At 36.5% G+C, this 18,672-nt stretch overlaps 1 protein-coding gene across 1 annotated transcript in view; it reads left to right on the top strand.

The window, feature by feature from the left end:
* The window catches only part of Frl (formin-like protein), a 708,708-nt gene that overhangs the window by 256,962 nt on the left and 433,074 nt on the right, over positions 1-18,672 (top strand). Inside the window, exon 11 of the mRNA XM_090382384.1 lies at positions 4,735-4,787. Coding sequence (XP_090238510.1) covers positions 4,735-4,787 — 53 coding nt within the window. The remainder of the gene's footprint in view (positions 1-4,734; positions 4,788-18,672) is intronic.

Below are 18,672 nucleotides of genomic sequence, written 5' to 3'. Positions count from 1 at the left end.
GATTGGAGCTCCGTAATCCAAGCGAGATCAGATTAATACCCGATATAGCCGAAGCAGAGTGTATCGGTCAGCACCCCACGTCAATGGAGATAGTACTCTGAGGATATTTAATTTTTTCAAGCAAATGGTTCTCAGATATGTGATGTGTTGTGAAAAGTTTAATTTATTGTCCAGGATTAGGCTAAGAAATCTGATACTATTGGAAAGAGGCATGGTGAAATTTTTAAGATGTAGTTCAGGCTCAGGGTGGATCTTACGTTTTTTACAGAAATGAATACAGTTAGATTTTTGTGCTGATAAGCAGTAGCCATTGAGAGACATCCACAGCTCAATTTTGTTAATTGAGATCTGAAGCTGTCTCTCAATAGAATTCATAGTATTTCCTTGGCACGAAATCATGAGATCATCTGCATAGTGATATAATTCTACTGTGCTTGGAATATCATGGATGATATTGTTTATTCTTATTAAAAATACTGTAGGACTCAAGATAGATCCTTGAGGGACCCTCTCCTCCTGTATATGAATTCTAGAAAGAGCATTTAGATGACTAACCTGAAAGGTTCTGCCCTGGAGAAAGCTCTGAATAAACAAAGGAAGCTTGCCTCGTAGACCAATGGATAAAGATCCCGTAGAATACCGAAATGCCATGTTGTATCAAAGGCCTTTTCTAAATCGAAACTTACCCAAACGAGGTGGTCATTTCTGACAAAAGCGTTTCTGATGTTTGATTCTGCTCTGGTCATCATATCTAATGCAGATCTCTTTTGCCAAAAACCATACTGGTTTTTATGTAAGATGTTATGTGACTTAAGAAACCAGGTGAGGCGCTTGAGAACCATTTTCTCCAGTGTTTTCCCCAAACAACTAGTTAAGAAAATTGGACGATAAGTTCCTGGATTAGAGAGGTCTTTTCCTGGTTTAAGGATGGCTAATACAAGTGAATGTCTCCAAGAGCGAGGATAAACATGTTCCTCAAAAATTCTGTTAAAAGATATTAAAAAAAATTTGTAAAGCAGTATCATTCAAGTGTTTTAGCATAATATAAAATATACCATCAGGGCCAGCTGCACTATTGGGTGCTCTGTTAAGAGCATCCTTTAACTCGGATATAGTAAAAGGCTGATTATAAGGAAGAGACAGACCGGTGTTGAAATTTAACTTATATCTTTCTGCTGCCACTTTAATTTGTTGGAATGAAGCATCATATGAATTTGCTGCTGAAATTTTTGCAAAGGCTTTAGCAAAAGCATTTGCTATTTCTTTGGGGGAAGACAGTTCCTGTCCATTACAGATCAATATTGGAGAGAATGACAATGGATATTTGCCATTCAGATGTTGGATTTTCCTCCAGATTAATCTAGTATTGGTGTTTTTGGTGATAGTGGAAACAAACTGTATCCAGGAACCTTTTTTTTTGGCTTTCCTTCTTATTTGTCATGCATTTAGTTTCTTGTAATTTATAAGGTTAATAATAGTGGGATGCTTGCAGAAAATATTTCAAGCTTTGTTCTTTTCTTTTTTTGCTCTATTACAGTCATCATTCCACCAGTAGTTTTTGCACCTGCATGAATGAGTCGATGACTGAGGAATAGCTTTGTCAGCTGCTGCTAGTATCCGTTTAGTAATATGGTCATTAGCTTTATCTATTGACCGATTCAGAATGAAGTTTTTATCTAAAACTGTACTTAAGGAAAATTTTTCCCAGTTTGCCTTTGTAAATTTCCATCTTCTGTGAGTTTCCAGATAGGTGGGGGTAGTTTGGAATTTACAGGTAATTGGAAGATGATCACTATTGTGGGGATTATCCAATACCGCCCAATGTATACTTGGGTACAGAGCGGGGAAGCAGATAGATCTATGGCTGAGGCATTTCCTGAGGGAAAATGAACATGAGTATGTGCACCAGTGTTTAGCAGAGTTAGATTTTGTTTGTCCAGTAATGTTTCTATTAGCTGCCCTCTTTTATCCATATGGAGACTTCCCCATAATGGGTGGTGTCCATTAAAGTCACCCATCAAACAAAAAGGAGGTGGTATCTGGGCAAGGAACTCATGAAAGTCTCTGAGTATATACGTTTAGTTCGGTGGAAGATAAATAGAAACGAGATAAATATATTCCAATTTCTATTCTTACAGCAACAACTTCTAAAGTAAATTCAAGTAAATTGTTAAGTAAACAGTTTAAGTAAATTCAAAGGTCTACTGGATACTTACCTGTGTGAGGAGGGAAGCAGATAATTTGTGTTTTCTTGTTGCAATGGCAAAAAAAAAAAAAAACCTTGGGTTTTTTTTTTTTTTCTTGCCACTGCAACAAAAGCCTATGGCTTCCTTGCATTGTATGGCAAATACAATTACTATGTCTGTGTGAAAGGGTGAGCAGATGTCTTGTGGATTGCATATCTGAATATTTTACTTATAATGTGAATGAGCAATATTTAATCATCTGCTTAATGAAAGAAAAAAAGACATATGCCTACAAATGATAAAACAATTTAAGTAAATTGACAGTTACTTGACTAATGCAGTAAATTAAACAATTATTTCATAGCCACTGAAAATTGAAAAATTAAATTTCTTTAAGTTTTTCAAATTATGAAGGGTGATTATTTAATTTGCAGACTGGTGCAAGATCTTATCTTAATTGTCATCATCTGAATCTTCTGTAGATTTCTACAGAAGATTCAGATTAACCCAGACTTGTTAGTAGAGAATGTTTTTTTCAACGATATAAGTACTTCCAAATAACAAAGCCAATTCGATGTCTGTATTTTCGTATTTCTGGATATTCTTCTGGTGAGAGTTTTTTTATAAAAATTCATCAAACTCTTACGATAAGATGCCTTTGCTTCAGTGTGGTCTCTTATAGATTAGTAAATTCCAGTTGAATATTTACAGGGTCATTCTCTGGATCATATGAAAGTGAATCGTGAAAAATAATTAGATCTTTTTCATGATTTTTAAAATCCAAAAAGCACCTGTCAAATTCTTCTAATATATGTTGAATGATTTTTTGTACTTTTCTGACCACAGAATATTTAAAACTTCAGCTGATTCGTCTAAAAGAATTTTACATGCTGCAAAATGGAATAAATTGATATCTACTAGTTGTTTTTCAAGTAACCTTATTTTTGGTTTGAAGCTTTCACAAAATCAAAAAGGTTAGAAACAAACTTATTATTGCCCTGAAGTTTCACATTTAACTCATTGAGAACCCAGTGATATTAACCAAGTATGCTAGATCGCATAACCAGATGATGTCATGTAACTCAACAATAGTTTTATTATTTTGTTTTAGAAAAACAAACAAATTATCGGAAGTGCTATCTTTGCATGAAAGAAAGGAGGCATTTTGATTGCAATACACAAATTCATGGAACTACCATCCTCGCATGAAAGTATGGTTGGAAAGAGAAGGGTTTGCAGGGACATCTTGTTATTGCGACTGTGATAGTTGGGATTTTTGCAGTACCTACCAGTCAACTGATTATCTTCTATGAACCAATCTCCACCTCAGTGCCCAGTTTCCTTTGTTTTTCTCCATACTTGAAATTGTTCATCAAAAGTTTTACCATAATATTAGGTTAACAGGAAATATTTGTGAAAGTCCTGTTCAGTTCATATTAACCCGTTTTCTCTGTAATTAGTACATGAGTCTTATGATTCTATAAAATTTGAACAAAGATTTTCTTCACATTTATACAACATCATAAATATGGCCACAGGCTGCACTTTTTGAACCTCTGTCTTAGAACATTGAAATTTACTGCAAATTGCTTAAATGCATAGTGGTTTGGGCTATAAGCTTAATAAACTATATTATTAATCCCACGTGGTAGAAGAGTGGTTATTACAACAATTAATTTTAAAGTTGCAGTTTTTGGTTCTTTTTTTTATTGATGGTAATGCACTTTCCCATTGGGCCCATTTAATTGACAACTTTCTGGAAAGTGAAGATATCCAAACAGTGCATCATTGTGCCAAACTCTCATACCCGAACCATATAGAACATGGCTGGGATGATTTGGGGAGGTGAATTGCAAGTTACAACCCTTCTACAAGAATCCTACATGAGCTGAACTGTGGCGCCTCTGTAGCAGGAGCAGCAGTGCATAGCACACGCTTCTTAATTAGATCGGGGTTCGAGCCTGTGACCACCAAATATGGAGTATGCGGAAAGGTCAGGGAATGACATCGTATATCCCCGGAGCAATATGGCCTTAGTTGCTAATGCTCCTAAAAACCAGATAAAACAATGAGCTGAACTGTACTCAAAGAGGGATGGGATTTATTGCTTACTGACCTAACTAATCTTGTTGGCATTATGAATAGCTTTGCATGAAAATCATATAATATTGATAGGTTATCTCACCCCCTATTAATTTTTAGATGATCCTTGTATATATATTAAATTAATATTATTTTTATGAGGTTATTATTATTATTTTTTTATGGCATGTAAGATCATTGTGTTTTTTATTATATTTTATAGATACCCACACAATTTTTTTTTTGAAATCTTATTAGGTGGTGAGATATTTCTAAAAATTTATAATTCTAATTCCTTAACTTTCATAACTAAAGTAATTAGAATAACTTCTAGTAACTTGTGCATCTTTAGTAACGTATTAATAACACAGCTTACTGAAAGTGCTTAGTTACTAATTTTTTTTTGACTATTTTTATTTATTTAATTATTAATGTAACAAACAAAACTTTTTTTCTTCTTCTTTAGTCGAACTGGAAACACATCTAGAAAATGCATTGCGAGAAAATCTTGAACTTCAGGTAAGAATGAAATTTATATTTATATAGACCTGCATTGATTTCAGGTAATTAATGAGTTTGCCATCAGAAAAATACTTTATATATGCAATTTATTACAATCACAGTGAAAGCTCACTTAATTGTCCAGTTTGAACACCCTTAATAGAAATTCATTATTTTTCTGGTTGAAAAACCATGCATTATGGTTTTGGGATTTCTTCAATAGAAAGTTAAATGAAGGTTTACAAAATTGATGCATTTTAAATGGATATATTTAATCTTTTTTAAAGTTTCATCAGGAATGCATTCCTGTGGGTGATTAGTTGATGAGTTAGTATATTGAAAACAATGTAAGTTGAACCTGTCTTGTACCTCTGTTCATTTATATGTTATATATGTATATATTTTGTCCTTTAGTCAGATTTTGTGGAATCTTCCGCTTCATTTAAAATTCGCTTCAAAAAGAAAAATGAAAGAAATTACCATTAAAACAGGAAAGTGATAAAAATACATAGGCATTGTATTGTATATGTAAACAATTAATTATTTATATACTGAAGTTGTAGCTGATTTCCCAAAAATGGTTCAGAGTTTTAAATCTAGTGATCTGATTCAAACCAAAAATTATAAATATTCTGAATATCTGAATCTCTAATGAAACTTTCCTCATTTGGCAGGATTTCTATCAAGATATCCCCCTCACACGGCACTCAATACCTCCAGTGGTATCATTTCAGAATGGGATTTAGTGAATGTCATTAAAGCCCATTCTGAAAGTTTCTCCACAATTTTCTCCTTTGAGAAAATTGTGGAGGAATTGCATAGGTAAAAAAAAAAAAAGAAAAAAAATACGGCGAGCCTATTCCTACTCATAACATCATATTCACCTTTAGGATATTTAAACAGTTGTCTACCCTTACTTATTAATACCCATAAGGTATTATAAGTGTCAAAAATTTGGACACTCCTAAAAAGGCTTACCTACAAAGACAACCATCCAATCTTCTCTAAAATTTATGAGAAGTGTAAATTTGAGTGAGAAATGCAGAAGTACAAGAATGAAAAGAATGTCTCACACCCAGAAACAAGTAAACAGTTACAACAAAATATGCCAAAATGTACATATACTGAAACCTACAAAAATTTTGCTAAGTGTCAGCTCAAACAGATACATGACTCCTACTCATGTATGAGATTACTGCTCTCACAGTAATAAGATTATCCAGTGGAACTGTCGAGGTTTTCGCTTAAACATTAATGATGTTATAGACCTCATCACCCAGTACCATTCACTAAGTATCTGCCTACAAGAAACCTATTTAAAGCCACAGGACAATAGTGTAACACTCCACAATCAGACAACAGATAGAACCAATGATAGAACCAATTCAACAATCTCGATACCACCTGTTGTACATGTAGCTTCTGTACAATCAACCCAAATGGAATTTGTGAACTCTATAAAGAAGAAGCCAATGAATCTTCTGTCATGGCTATTACTGATAATTCTAGTATTGATTCTGGAGATCTGTGTAGCAGATGATATGGATACAAGTCCGTTCTTCTTGAGGAGGAGGAAGTGAAAACTGATCACCACAAGCAGAATGTTGTCTCTGAAAAACACACAGACAGATTCAAGTCATACAATGAATATCATGCAGTGGAATTGCAGTGTCTTTCACAGCAGTACTGATGACATTTACAAGCTAATTCACTGTCATAATCCTGTTGGCATCTGCTTACAAGAAATCAAATTTAACACCAGTTTTTCCCATCAGTTAAGAGGGATTTAAGCAAGAGAAGTCTAACTCTAATAGTGCTCATGGAGGATTAGGCACGCTCTTGGATTCAAGAACCCATTCCAAACACATTCCTCTGCAGACCTTCATAGAAGCTGTTGGTACATGTATAGTAATTGGTATTACTCTGAAACTAGTCTCCATTTATCTAATGCCCAATCATCCATGTACCATTAAAGAACTTGAAAAACTTGTTCTGCAGTTACTATCTCTGTTTTATTAGTATTAGTAGTGAAAATGATGCAAGAAGGCAAGCTTATATATAGTGGACCCTGCTTTATGATATTAATCCGTTACAGAGACGCCATCATATTGTGCAAATATCATAATGTGAACCCAAAAACCCAATGTTTTTTGGTAATTCGTTCCGAGACCCCAGAAGTTGAAATTTTCACTAATGGAAATTGTACATATTGATTAAAACTAATATATTGAATGAAACACAACACAAAAAATCACTTCAATTAAAGGATGCAAAAACAAAACATGTGGCCAACAAGTTTACAAAAGCTGCTATTGGCTGAGAGGAAAGACCACGTGGTCTGGTCGGAGACAATCATAAGTCCATCCCATTGTAAAGTGAAATAAGTAGATACCAGTTAACATGATCATTGGTTAATGGAATCAACTACTTTAATTTCAAAAAACCAATTCAAATCATTAAAATGTACTACACTTTCATTGTTATCATATGTTTGGTTATAAGAATCAATTCTGAATGCCTTTATGATATTTTCTAAAGCACATTTCTGGAGGTCACTACCATAAAATAATAAAAACAATTTGCAGTTTCCAGTGGGCTTATTGGGCTTTTCTGTTAGTGCAATATTATAAATGGGTAGTAAACTTGATCATGTTGCATTTGCAATAATACTGATAGCTGGAATTCTGTGGGTTTTTACGTTATTATGGTGAAACGTGTTTTCCCCTTCCGTGAAATCTTCAATCATATAAAAACAAATACATTTTCAGAATTTTCTCTTGATTCCTATTTTTTTTAAACCTTCATAAACTTGTTACTCTGTATCTCACTTACACGTATCATGGTAGTTGCAATTTGTGTGGGCTGTGTTCTTTGTTATTGATTGCTTATCTTTTTTACTGTTTTAAATTTTACAACCCAAAAAAAAAAAAAAAAAAGAGTATGAACAAAAATATCAATTAGTTATTGTGTAGTACATATTACAGTATTAATTAAGCTATGTATATAAGCGTAAATTTATTTTTATTTTGCTAATCTGTGGAAAACATTCTTCTGATTTTCACGTATCATTTAATTTTGTTAATTGGTAATGTGATAAAGTGTAAATTTGTGATCTTTACTTTTATAGCCTGTGGATAATATTCCTCTTATTTTTCCTTATTAGAATCGCCATTTAATAGAATTAAAATTCAATTCTCAAACATGATCACACTGATTGGCGCTTACCACATATTGTATAGTGAACGGTATTTTATTATGGAGAGTCCATCATAAAGTGATTTGATCGTATAGTGAACCAACCATAAAGCGGGGGTCCACTGTATATATAAAACACTGCCACACCTCATCTTTCCATCCATAATTTGTCTAATTCTTCCTCCAGTTTATTCAAACTAACCACTTCCTCCACACCAGGGAAGATTTGTTCCAACAATCAGCCACTCTCTGGCAGAAAGCAAAATTTTGCACATCTGTCCTATAACCGTCCTGTTTTGATTTTATGTCCCACTATATGTGTTGTCTATGAAGAAAGAGTAATGCTTTCAGCATTTAATTTGCTTGGTCCATTGGTTCACTGCCTGAACACTTCAGTCAGGTCTCATCACCTCTGGCTAGTTCCCAAGTGCTGCTGCAATTTGCAAAACTGCAGTCTTTTATGGTAAGAGTACCATAAGTACTCCTTTTGTGTCCTTGTGTAAGAGTACCCCTTTTGTGTCCTTGACTAATTTTTTTGCTTTTCTCTTCACTCAACACAGAAGTGCAACAAGATTAGTCAAGCTTCATTTTAATAGGGATATGGATCCGTTGGATGCGAAATTCTTCCTTCTTAAAATGAAGCATCCAGACCTGTATGCCAAATGCAAGATGCAGCCTAACCATTGCCTTGTACAATATGATAATTATTTCACTACTGGAAAAATTTCTTAGACTGTATAGATTCCCTTTCGTTCTCTACTACCTTTGTGATACCACCCAGTTGATGTGGTATTCTAGACTTACCACTGCCCATATGAAGAATATGGAAACTAGGCATCTGCAAGGAGAGATTGAGGTGTTTAAGGCTTTAAATGGATTGAGTGAACTAAATGCTGGGGCATTTAGTCTTTTAGGTAAGAGGTATTTTGCATCCTTGACTAAGGTGACTTGACTATTAGGTGACTTGACTATTAGGTGACTTTACTATTAGGTGACTTTAATGCACACTACCCATTGTGGTTTCCCCACTGTAGATGGAAGAGGACAGTAATTGAAATGCTGACAGACAGCCAGAATGTAATGGTATTGAATGGCTCACCTACTTGTATTCATCTTCTTATAGATCAGAATCCGCACATTCTACTCCTAATAACAGAGGCCCCAGGTGCCAAGTGATTCTGTGATCAAGTGACTTTGCTCTGAATTAGCACTCTTTCTTGAAGTAGAAATCATTTCCTTATTTAAAGCATTTATTAACACACAATGAAATAATCTATAGTAAAGAAAGAAACCTTACTAGATTAAGAAGGAAAGCAACCTTCTCTTTCCCTTTTATTTTCTTGTTATATCTTAATTTCTCACCTCCTAGTGCTTGGTCACTGGGTGGCACTGCTCCTGCCTCTATGTGGTGGGGCCGGTAACCCGGAAGGGAAAAGCTCTCCCTTCCGGGGCAAAATGGAGCGAACTGACTCCAATACCCAGGAATTCACTGGGTCAGTGGACCCGAATAGAACTGACCAAAGATATGAGGAATAGAGTTGTTTCGGAGATACCTCTAAGGCAACCAGAAAAGGCAATAGAAATGATTCTGTTTCCACAGAGAGATTAAAAACTGAAGTTAAAGCTTTAAATTCTCCAACATGTATTATTATGCATTCAAATACTGAGAAAGCAGTAGGCCAATTGTCGCCCTTTCTCATACAAAAGACTCTTGAAGCTATGTCGACCCACCAAAACAAGTTGAAAAGACAAATCAGGTGATATTTTGGTAGAAACAGCCAATGCTAAACACTCCAAAAGATTATTACAAATAACAACTTTTGCAGGAATACCAGTAACGGTATCTCTACACAATACAAAATTAAATACTTCAAAAGGTGTCATTATGGAATGGAACCTTCTAAATGTGTCCGAAGAGGAAATTCAAATGGAGCTTCAGGAACAAGGAGTCATCAGTGTTAAAAAATTACAATTAAAAAAAGAAGGGATAATCATCCCCACCAGGAATCTGATACTCACTTTCAACACACCAAAACCACCCAGATCAGTAAAAGCAGAATATCTACACTGCACTGACTGTATATCCTGAATCCTCTCCGTTGTTTCAACTGTCAGAAGATTGGTCACTCACAGACAGTATATAGAGGAAAATTAACATGTGCAAACTGTGGTTCTCAAGAACATGCCATTTCTATTTGCACAGCTGGAAACCATAAATGTGTAAATTGTAAAGGGGAACATATTGCATACTGAAGAGTGTGAAATTTGGAAGAAGACAAAAAGAATACAAAAAAAACAAAGCAGAAAATGGAGTTTCATATCAAGAAGCTAAAAAAGGTGATTGCAATAAACATAGCAAACAAAACCATCTTGTGCGCAATTTACCACAATCAAAACAACTCCAGAAATGAAATTACCTAATTCAAAATGTCGTGGCACACAAACGGATGTTACAATTCCCCCAGGATAATCCATCTTAGAATGGGTTCGTGTGTTTTACAAACCATCTCCATCACAAAAACAACAAGAAAAAATTATCAATACTCCTTTATCTTTCCCACCAGATAATTCAGAAAATGTAAAAAGAAAAGTAAACAAAGAAAGGATAGGTAGTACAGGAAAAAAGATGGCAGAACAAATAAACACAGAGGTAAGAAACCAAGGAAAGGAACCAGTTCTCGAAATTTTTGCTGAAGAAAAAAGAAATGGATACGGGTAGACCGTATTTTTCAAAGAAAGACAAAACCAAGGTAGACAAAGTGAAAACAGCCCCAAGGAACAAATCTGAGGGATCATCCAACCCCAAATGACATACGATTATCCAGTGGAACTGTCGAGGTTTTTGCTCAAACATTAACGATGTTATAGACCTCTTCACACAGTACCATTCACTAAGTATCTGCCTACAAGGAACTCATTTAAAGCCACAGGACAATAGTGTAATCAAAAATTATACCACATATAAAAAGGATCGCATAACGAATGGAACAACGCGAGGAGGAGTTGCAGTGCAGTATTAGTTAACAGACATGTGCCTTCCCAAACAATATCATTGAACACACCATTAAAAGCAGTTGCAGCCAGTCTAGCAATAGGCTTCAATATTACCATAGCCTCAATATATCTACCACCCCCTAATCAAGAATTCCGATTTAAAGATTTCGAAGAGCTGATCACTCTACCAAGATCGATATTTGAAACCGCTATGCCTTCGTAATCACCATGCTAGTGCTCCTGATCTAAAACTGGACTTTGAGATGGCCTCTGGTGTTGAAACAAGTGCCCGAATTATCCAAAGACTGGTTTCGGAATGTGATCAACCACTACCTCCATTCTGCATTTTAGATGACCTAAATGGACATCAGCCACTATTAGGCGATCCCAAAATAGACCAGAAGGGAATGAAAATTGAAAAATTAGTTGTTGAGAACAACCTAATGGTTTTAAATGACAGCACACACACTATTTCTACCTTCCATCAAAAAGCAGTTCTGCAATAGACTTATCAATCTGTTCCTCAACACTGTTCCCGATGACACAATGGAGCGTGCACGAGACTCCATTGAGCAGCGACCACTACCCCATAATTTTGAAAATCATGAAGAAACGCTGTGCAAAGCCACTAGGCACCCCAGATGGAAAATATATGATGCAGATTGGGTAACACTTGGGTCACTAGCCAAGTTAGACTGTAACATTATTAAATGAGAATCAATACAAACATCAAGTGGCCCATGTTACTGATAATATTCTTCAATCTGCTGAAAAGACAATACCTAAACATCTTCTAACATTAGAATATATCCAAACCATGGTGGAACAGAGAGTGCCAGGAAGCTAAAAAAGAGAGAAATAGAGTCTGGAACCTCTTTCCCAAAAATCCAACAACAGACAATCTGATACAATTCAAGAGAGCCAGAGCTAAGGTCAGGAAAGTGCAAAAAAGCTACTTGGATGAAATTTGCATCCACTATAACCATTTCCACACCAGCTACACTTATCTGGAAAAAGATCAGAAGGATGATAAACAATTCACAAATAAACCCCTCTCCATTGCTAAATTGGAAGGGATAATTGGTTACAAATACCTTAGATATAGTCAATGTGCTTGGTGAAAATTTTTTGACTACATCTGCTCAGTGCTTTTTTTGTAACGGTATGCAACAATACGCGGCACCTTTATTAACAGTGACGTGTGACATTCAGATGCAATGCACTTCGAAATTTATAATATTCCTTAAATTTTTTCACATATTTACCTACTATTCAAATAAGCTTAAAATGATTTAACTAAATCTGCATTTTTTACTGTCTATTGTTAAGATATTTTCTATATAAAACTCTATAACCATTTTCTACTCAGTCGGACCTCTGTTTAATTATTTTGAATTCCCCTTGGAAGTTACATTTAAAATAGTTTCGGTTGAGGGAAGAAAATATTCATATAGCGAACTTACTAGGAGAGAATTAACATGGTACGGCCTGATCGCATTTCTAGCCTTCAGGCAATTAGTGGGTATTCCTAATGGGCTCTGGCCCACCTTCTACTGCAGTGGTGTCCAACCTTTTCCAGTACCGGGGCCATATTCAAAAAAATTCAAAGTTTCTTTAGTGTTTTACATTTTCGATATATTATTGCATGTAAAGTAAAATTGAAATATTCAAAAATTTTATTAAGAACAATACACAATTATATTTACTGAACAAAGCATTTAATGAGAATTTTTTGATAATAAAATTTAAAATACTGTTTTAGTTCACTTTCCTCTTGGGCCGTAGGTTGGACACCTCTGTGAATTAACTGTAAGTGCTCTGTTCGAGAATTAGAAAAGTGATTTTCTTTTACTCCATAAATAATCATCTGTTATTTCGTCGAAGTGCGTTAACCACATTTTTCCGAATATTTTCCCTATCTCTGTTTACCCGAATATCCAAATGATACCGATATTTTGGACAGTCTCAAAAAAAAAAATTTTTTTTTTAAATTTAAGAACTAGTGACAATACCGATGACGAGAGAAGGAAAACGAGGACAACGAAGGTATTAAACCTTCTAAACATCAATTGTTGGCATTTGAAGTTAGAAGTTAGAAAATTGTCAATTAGAGTTAAATGCAAATCGTGGATTTCGGGGATACCTAATTGATAAGGTTTCCGAAGAATTTTTTTTTTTTTTTTTTTTTTTTTATGTGAACCCCAAACACGAGAGGTATTAGAAATTATAGTATTTAGTACCGTGCTTGGGTTGGAGGTTGAGAAGACGAAAGAAGATATTTGTTGACATTGGACTTGAACTTCTGTAGATTGTGATTTTCAGGAAATACGTATGCAGGAAGGTTGTTCCAGAAAACGGCAGTTGAATGAATAAATGAGGAAGATGAAAAGTTGGTTCTGTGAGTTTGAAGTTGGACAGTAAATGGATGTTGGCTGGTGGCAGCACGTGTTCGGACTGTTTTGAAAGAGAGAGCGGGAATTATAGAAGCCAATTCAGAAGAACAGTGCCCATGGAAGTATCTGTAGAGGCATGCAGCAGAAACAGTACGTCTATGAGAAAGCGAGTGGAGAGACTCTGTTAGAGATGAATCATTAATTAACCTAACTGCCCTCTTCTGAATGGAATCAAGAAGCCTTAAAGAGGTTTTGGGGGCACCACCCCAGATGTGGGAACAATATTCCATGGAAGGGTGGATTTGCGATTTATACAGAGTGAGCAGCTGTTTGGAAGAAAAGTAACGCCGAAAACGAAAGAGAAAACCAAGTTTTTTAGATGCAAAGGAAGCAATATTTGTAATGTGCTTGTGCCAAGAGAGATTAGAAGTCAGGGTAATCCCCAAAAGAGATATATCATTTTGCCTAGAAATCGGAGTGTTCCTAAAGATAAGCATAGGAGCAGAAGAATCCTTTTTGCGAGATATAAGACAAGACTGAGTTTTAGAAGGGTTGAAATCAACTAAATTCCCCACTGGAGAATTACCTGAAGATCGGTATTTAAGAAATTGGTAGCAGATTTTCGAGAAGTTGAAGCTGATTGAGCAGGACAAGGTTTCTCAAAATGGAAAGTGGAATGCAATGTGCTATCATCGGCAAAACTATGGATAGGATTGCCAGTCAATGGAAGACGGTCATTAATATACAAGAGGAAAAGAGTGGGGGAAAGAACTGAACCTTGGGGGACACTGGCATTAGTGGAGAAGTTAGAAGACAGAGAGCCATCTACCATCACCCTCAGTGAGCGATCAGAGAGAAAACTGGATAACCAATTACTAAAAACAGTTGGCAAACCATAAGATGGAAGCTTGTTTAGAAGACAGAAAGGTGAAAGACTTGTTTAGAAAACAGAAAGGTGAAAGAGATTCTTGCACTGCTTCTATTGGAATGAGCAGAAGCCTGAAAAACAATATGCAGGATATTTCAGAGACTGCTGGAAGTCATTGCGGTACAAGTAAACACATGGGTTGTGTTAGGGTAGCTAAGAATAGAAACAGGTGCATGTATACTTGCGTGTACACCAATGCTAGGAGTTTAGTAAATAAATTTGATGAATTTGAGGTTTTGCTCAAAACATCAAAGGCAGATATTGTTGGGATATCAGAGACATGGTGTCACACAGATATAAGGAATGCAGAATTGGAATTTGGGGAGTACAACGTCTACAGAAAGGATAGACAGGATAGGAAGGGAGGAGGGGTTATGCTATTAGTTAAACAACACATAAAATCCAAGGAAGTGAAGCCAATCGACGTCGATGGACAGGGCAGTGTCGAGTCAGTTTGGTGTGACATAAGCATGGGTAAATCAAAATTGAGAGTAGGAGTGTGCTATAGGCCTAATGACTCTGATGAACTTTTTTTGTTATAATACTGTTAAGTATTATAACAAAAAATAGTTATAATAAATGTAGTTATAAAAAATAGTTATAAAAAAATGTTATAATACTATTTTTTGTTATAAGATACTGTTATTATACTGTTCAATATAATAACAGTATCTTATTATACTGAACAGTATAATAAGATACTGTTCAGTCAAATAGAATGGGCCAGTAAATCAGAGTCATATAATGGGGGATTTTAATTTCCCAGATATTGACTGGAATTTGTGGGTTGGTCACTCACACACTAGCAAGGCTTTTGTGGATTTATTGGATGATTGTTTTCTACACCAGCATGTTCGGAAGGCAACTAGAGGGAGTAATACTCTTGATCTGATTATCAGTAGTGATTCTTCATGCATTACGAATCTGCAGATAAATGAACCACTAAGTGGCAGTGATCACAGTGTGCTGAAGTGGGATTTACTCAAGGAGGTAACTACCATCAGAGGTAAAGGGAAGGGTTTTTGCTTACGTAAAGGCGACTGTGATGGACTGAGACAGTATTTAAATTCTATACAGTGGGACCAACTGATGATGTTACCAACAGCAAATTCAAAATGGGAAGCATTCAAGGAACTAATCTTGGAAGCTACCAGGCTTTACATACCAACTAAGAAATATTGTTCAAGGTTTAGGCCTAAATGGTTGTCAGATGAACTAATGAGACATGTGGCAGAGAAGAAAAATGCATGGGATACATACAAATTAATGGGTGACATGGAAGCCTATGATAGATATAAGTTGGTCTGTAACCAAGTCACAAAGGAGATTAGGCAGGCAAAGGCAGATTATGAGAAATCCTTGCCAAAGGATGTAAAGAAAAACAGAAAAGAGTTCTTTACCTATTTAAACTCAAGAAGGAAAGGGATGAATCAGATTGGTCCACTGGATATTGATGGTTCAACAGTTGAGGATCCTGCTCAGGTGGCTAACAATCTAAACGAGTATTTTGCATCTACATTCACGCATGAGGAGTTATTCAAGAAGGAGAATGACGTAGGTAAAGTAGACATTGGCAGTGAGCTAGATGATTTTGTAATAACTGAGAGGAAAGTGGAGGAGAGATTGTTGAGGATAAACATAAAAAAAGCACCTGGGGTGGATGGGATCTATCCAGTTATATTAAAGGAGGCAGCAAAGGAAGTAAGCAAACCCCTAGCCATAATTATGAGAGCTTCTTTGGACTCAGGGGAGGTACCCATAGACTGGAGATGTGCAAATGTACCCCAATTCACAAAGGAGGATCAAAGGCTGACACAAGTAATTATAGACCTGTTAGTTTAACTTCTGTTCCAGGAAAATTAATGGAGGCATTGGTTAAAGAAGCACTACAGGATCATCTAGACAAGAATTCAGTTATAGCTCAGACACAGCATGGTTTTGTTAAGGGCAGGTCTTGCCTGACCAATTTGATTGGATACTATGATGTAGTCACAAAAGAACTGGATGCAGGGAATAACTTTGATATTATATATTTGGATCTTAGAAAGGCTTTTGATACTGTTGCACATGGAAGACTGCTGCACAAATTGGAGCAGTGTGGCATTGAAGGCAAATTGCTGCTATGGATAAGGGGATGGTTGAGTGGAAGAAGACAGAGAGTGGTAATCAATGGACACTGCTCAACGTGGACTAATGTTATTAGTGGAGTTCCTCAGGGTTCAGTGTTGGGTCCGTTGTTGTTTTCGGTGTTTATGAATGACATTGATGATGGTATATCAAGTTTAATGTTCAAGTTTGCAGATGATACAAAGGTTGGCAGGGTTGTTAAGGACACTACTGACGCTATGCTGCTGCAGGATCTGGTAAGGTTGAACAGATGGGCTTCGAGGTGGCAAATGAAGTTTAACATTGACAAATGTAAAGTACTACGTATGGGAAACAGTAACCCCAGAGCAACGTATCAACTCTGCGGTACTACACTGACAGTGGTGGAGAATGAAAAGGACCTGGGGGTAATTGTGCAGGCAGATATGAAGTTCTCTGAGCAGTGCAGACGAGCTGCAAGAGTAGCTCATGGTGTCTTGTCAATGATATACAAAAATTTTTCTAGCAGGGATAAGGAGGTGATTATTCCCTTGTATAAGGCAATGGTTAGGCCATATCTTGAGTACTGTATACAGGTCTGGAAGCCTCATTTCAAGAAGGACGTAGAGCTGCTGAAACGGGTACAGAGAAGGGCAACAAGATTAGTGAATGGAAGAGAGGGTTGCTCTTACGAAGAAAGGCTTAAGTTTTGCATATTACAGAGTCTGGAGACTAGGCACCTGCGAGGTGATCTGATAGAGGTGTATAAGGCTTTGAATGGTTTGAGCATGTTCAATGCCAATGGGATTCTTCCTCTTGCTCAGAATAATCACCTCAGAGGGCGTAAATTCAAATTCAGGAAGGACGGATGTCGGATAGATGTGCGGAAATTTGCCTTTGGCCAGCGGGTGGTTGGTTGTTGGAACCGACTTCCATCATTTGTTGTTGAAGTTGATAGCCTAAACAAATTTAAGGCTCAACTGGACAGGTATTTCGAACGAATGGAGGGGTGAAATGGGAGTGGTGTTTTTTTTTTTTTTTTTTTTTTTTTGGCTGGTGCTGAATAAGCTTGCTTTCTTGCATCATATGCCTCTACTAATGCTAATGCTAATTCATGGTGTATTCAATAGTAAGAAAAAGTGGGTAGGACATGCTGTATGAAGTAATGAAATTTTTGGATATGGCATACACGTGGTAAGAATATACCCAGATCCTTGACATAACGTGGCCTTGACAATGCTCCCCGCATACACACTACTCGGACTCCCTCTAGTCACTATCTGGCAGAGTAGAGGTAGCAAGATTATACACTAGCTGATCTGGAAACCTCCTAGAGAAGTTACCAATAGGTTCGGTCCGGTGTACTAACTAGTGGTCGGCCTGCGAACACCGTTTTAGAGCTGTACCCTCGAAATGTAAGGAATATTGGATCTCGCCACGACGTTCATCATAACCCCAAAAGTCATCAATCATACTGCATGATGGAAGAGAAAGGGAAGGGGTGACCGGAATTTAACTCTAGAGACTAAACATGGGTTGCACCACTTCAAGCCTCCAATAAGCAAAGTGGTAGTATTTCACCAGTTGATTAGAGTCATTTACCACCTAGTACTGCCTGGTAACATAGAGGGGCGGCGTTCCTCCATGTGGTGTGGGCGCCACACCTCGACCCGTGCTTACGTTGGTTCACACCTGGGTGGTCACCCACCATGTACTTGTGCATGGAAGTTATACCCAGGATTACTAACAGTTCCACCATCGTGAAGGTGCAAGCAGATGATTTGGCTGTCACAGACCATCCGGACTTCGCTGAAATTGGGTCCACTTCACTTGAGTGTCACCCAAATATCAGTTCCATCAACGTTTTAGACTCCCAGGTAGCAAGTACAGCTTGTCTGGCATATCTGAAAGAATGTCTGTGGCAACCTCAAGGACCTTGAAGAATTGAAGGATTTGATGAATGCTCTGAGTACAATACCAATTTCACCGAGTGAATGTGAACGAGGATTTTCAGAAATAAATCTGAACGCCAACCAGTGCTTTGTTGATAACAAAAACAGTTTCTTCACTACTGTTTCTTAAAATTGTGGGCCATCCACTGACCTGCTGTGATCCAGAAAAATATGCCGATTTGTGGCTGCTTCGGAAACATAATTCAGTGACCGATACAAAAAGCAGGAAAATTAGTCAGCATAGGGTGTCGGATGGGAACTTAATAAAAATTTGGAATATTCTACAAAAACTTTATTATGAAATTATTTTTACTTATTTTACTCACATTTTGCTTATTTTTTATATACTTGAATAA

The sequence above is a fragment of the Mastigoproctus giganteus genome, chromosome 1, assembly GCF_048544385.1.
Source record: "Mastigoproctus giganteus isolate SK-2022 chromosome 1, ASM4854438v1, whole genome shotgun sequence".
In the NCBI taxonomy this organism is placed as follows: Eukaryota; Metazoa; Arthropoda; class Arachnida; order Uropygi; family Thelyphonidae; genus Mastigoproctus; species Mastigoproctus giganteus.
This window is presented reverse-complemented; position numbering and strand designations above follow the sequence as displayed.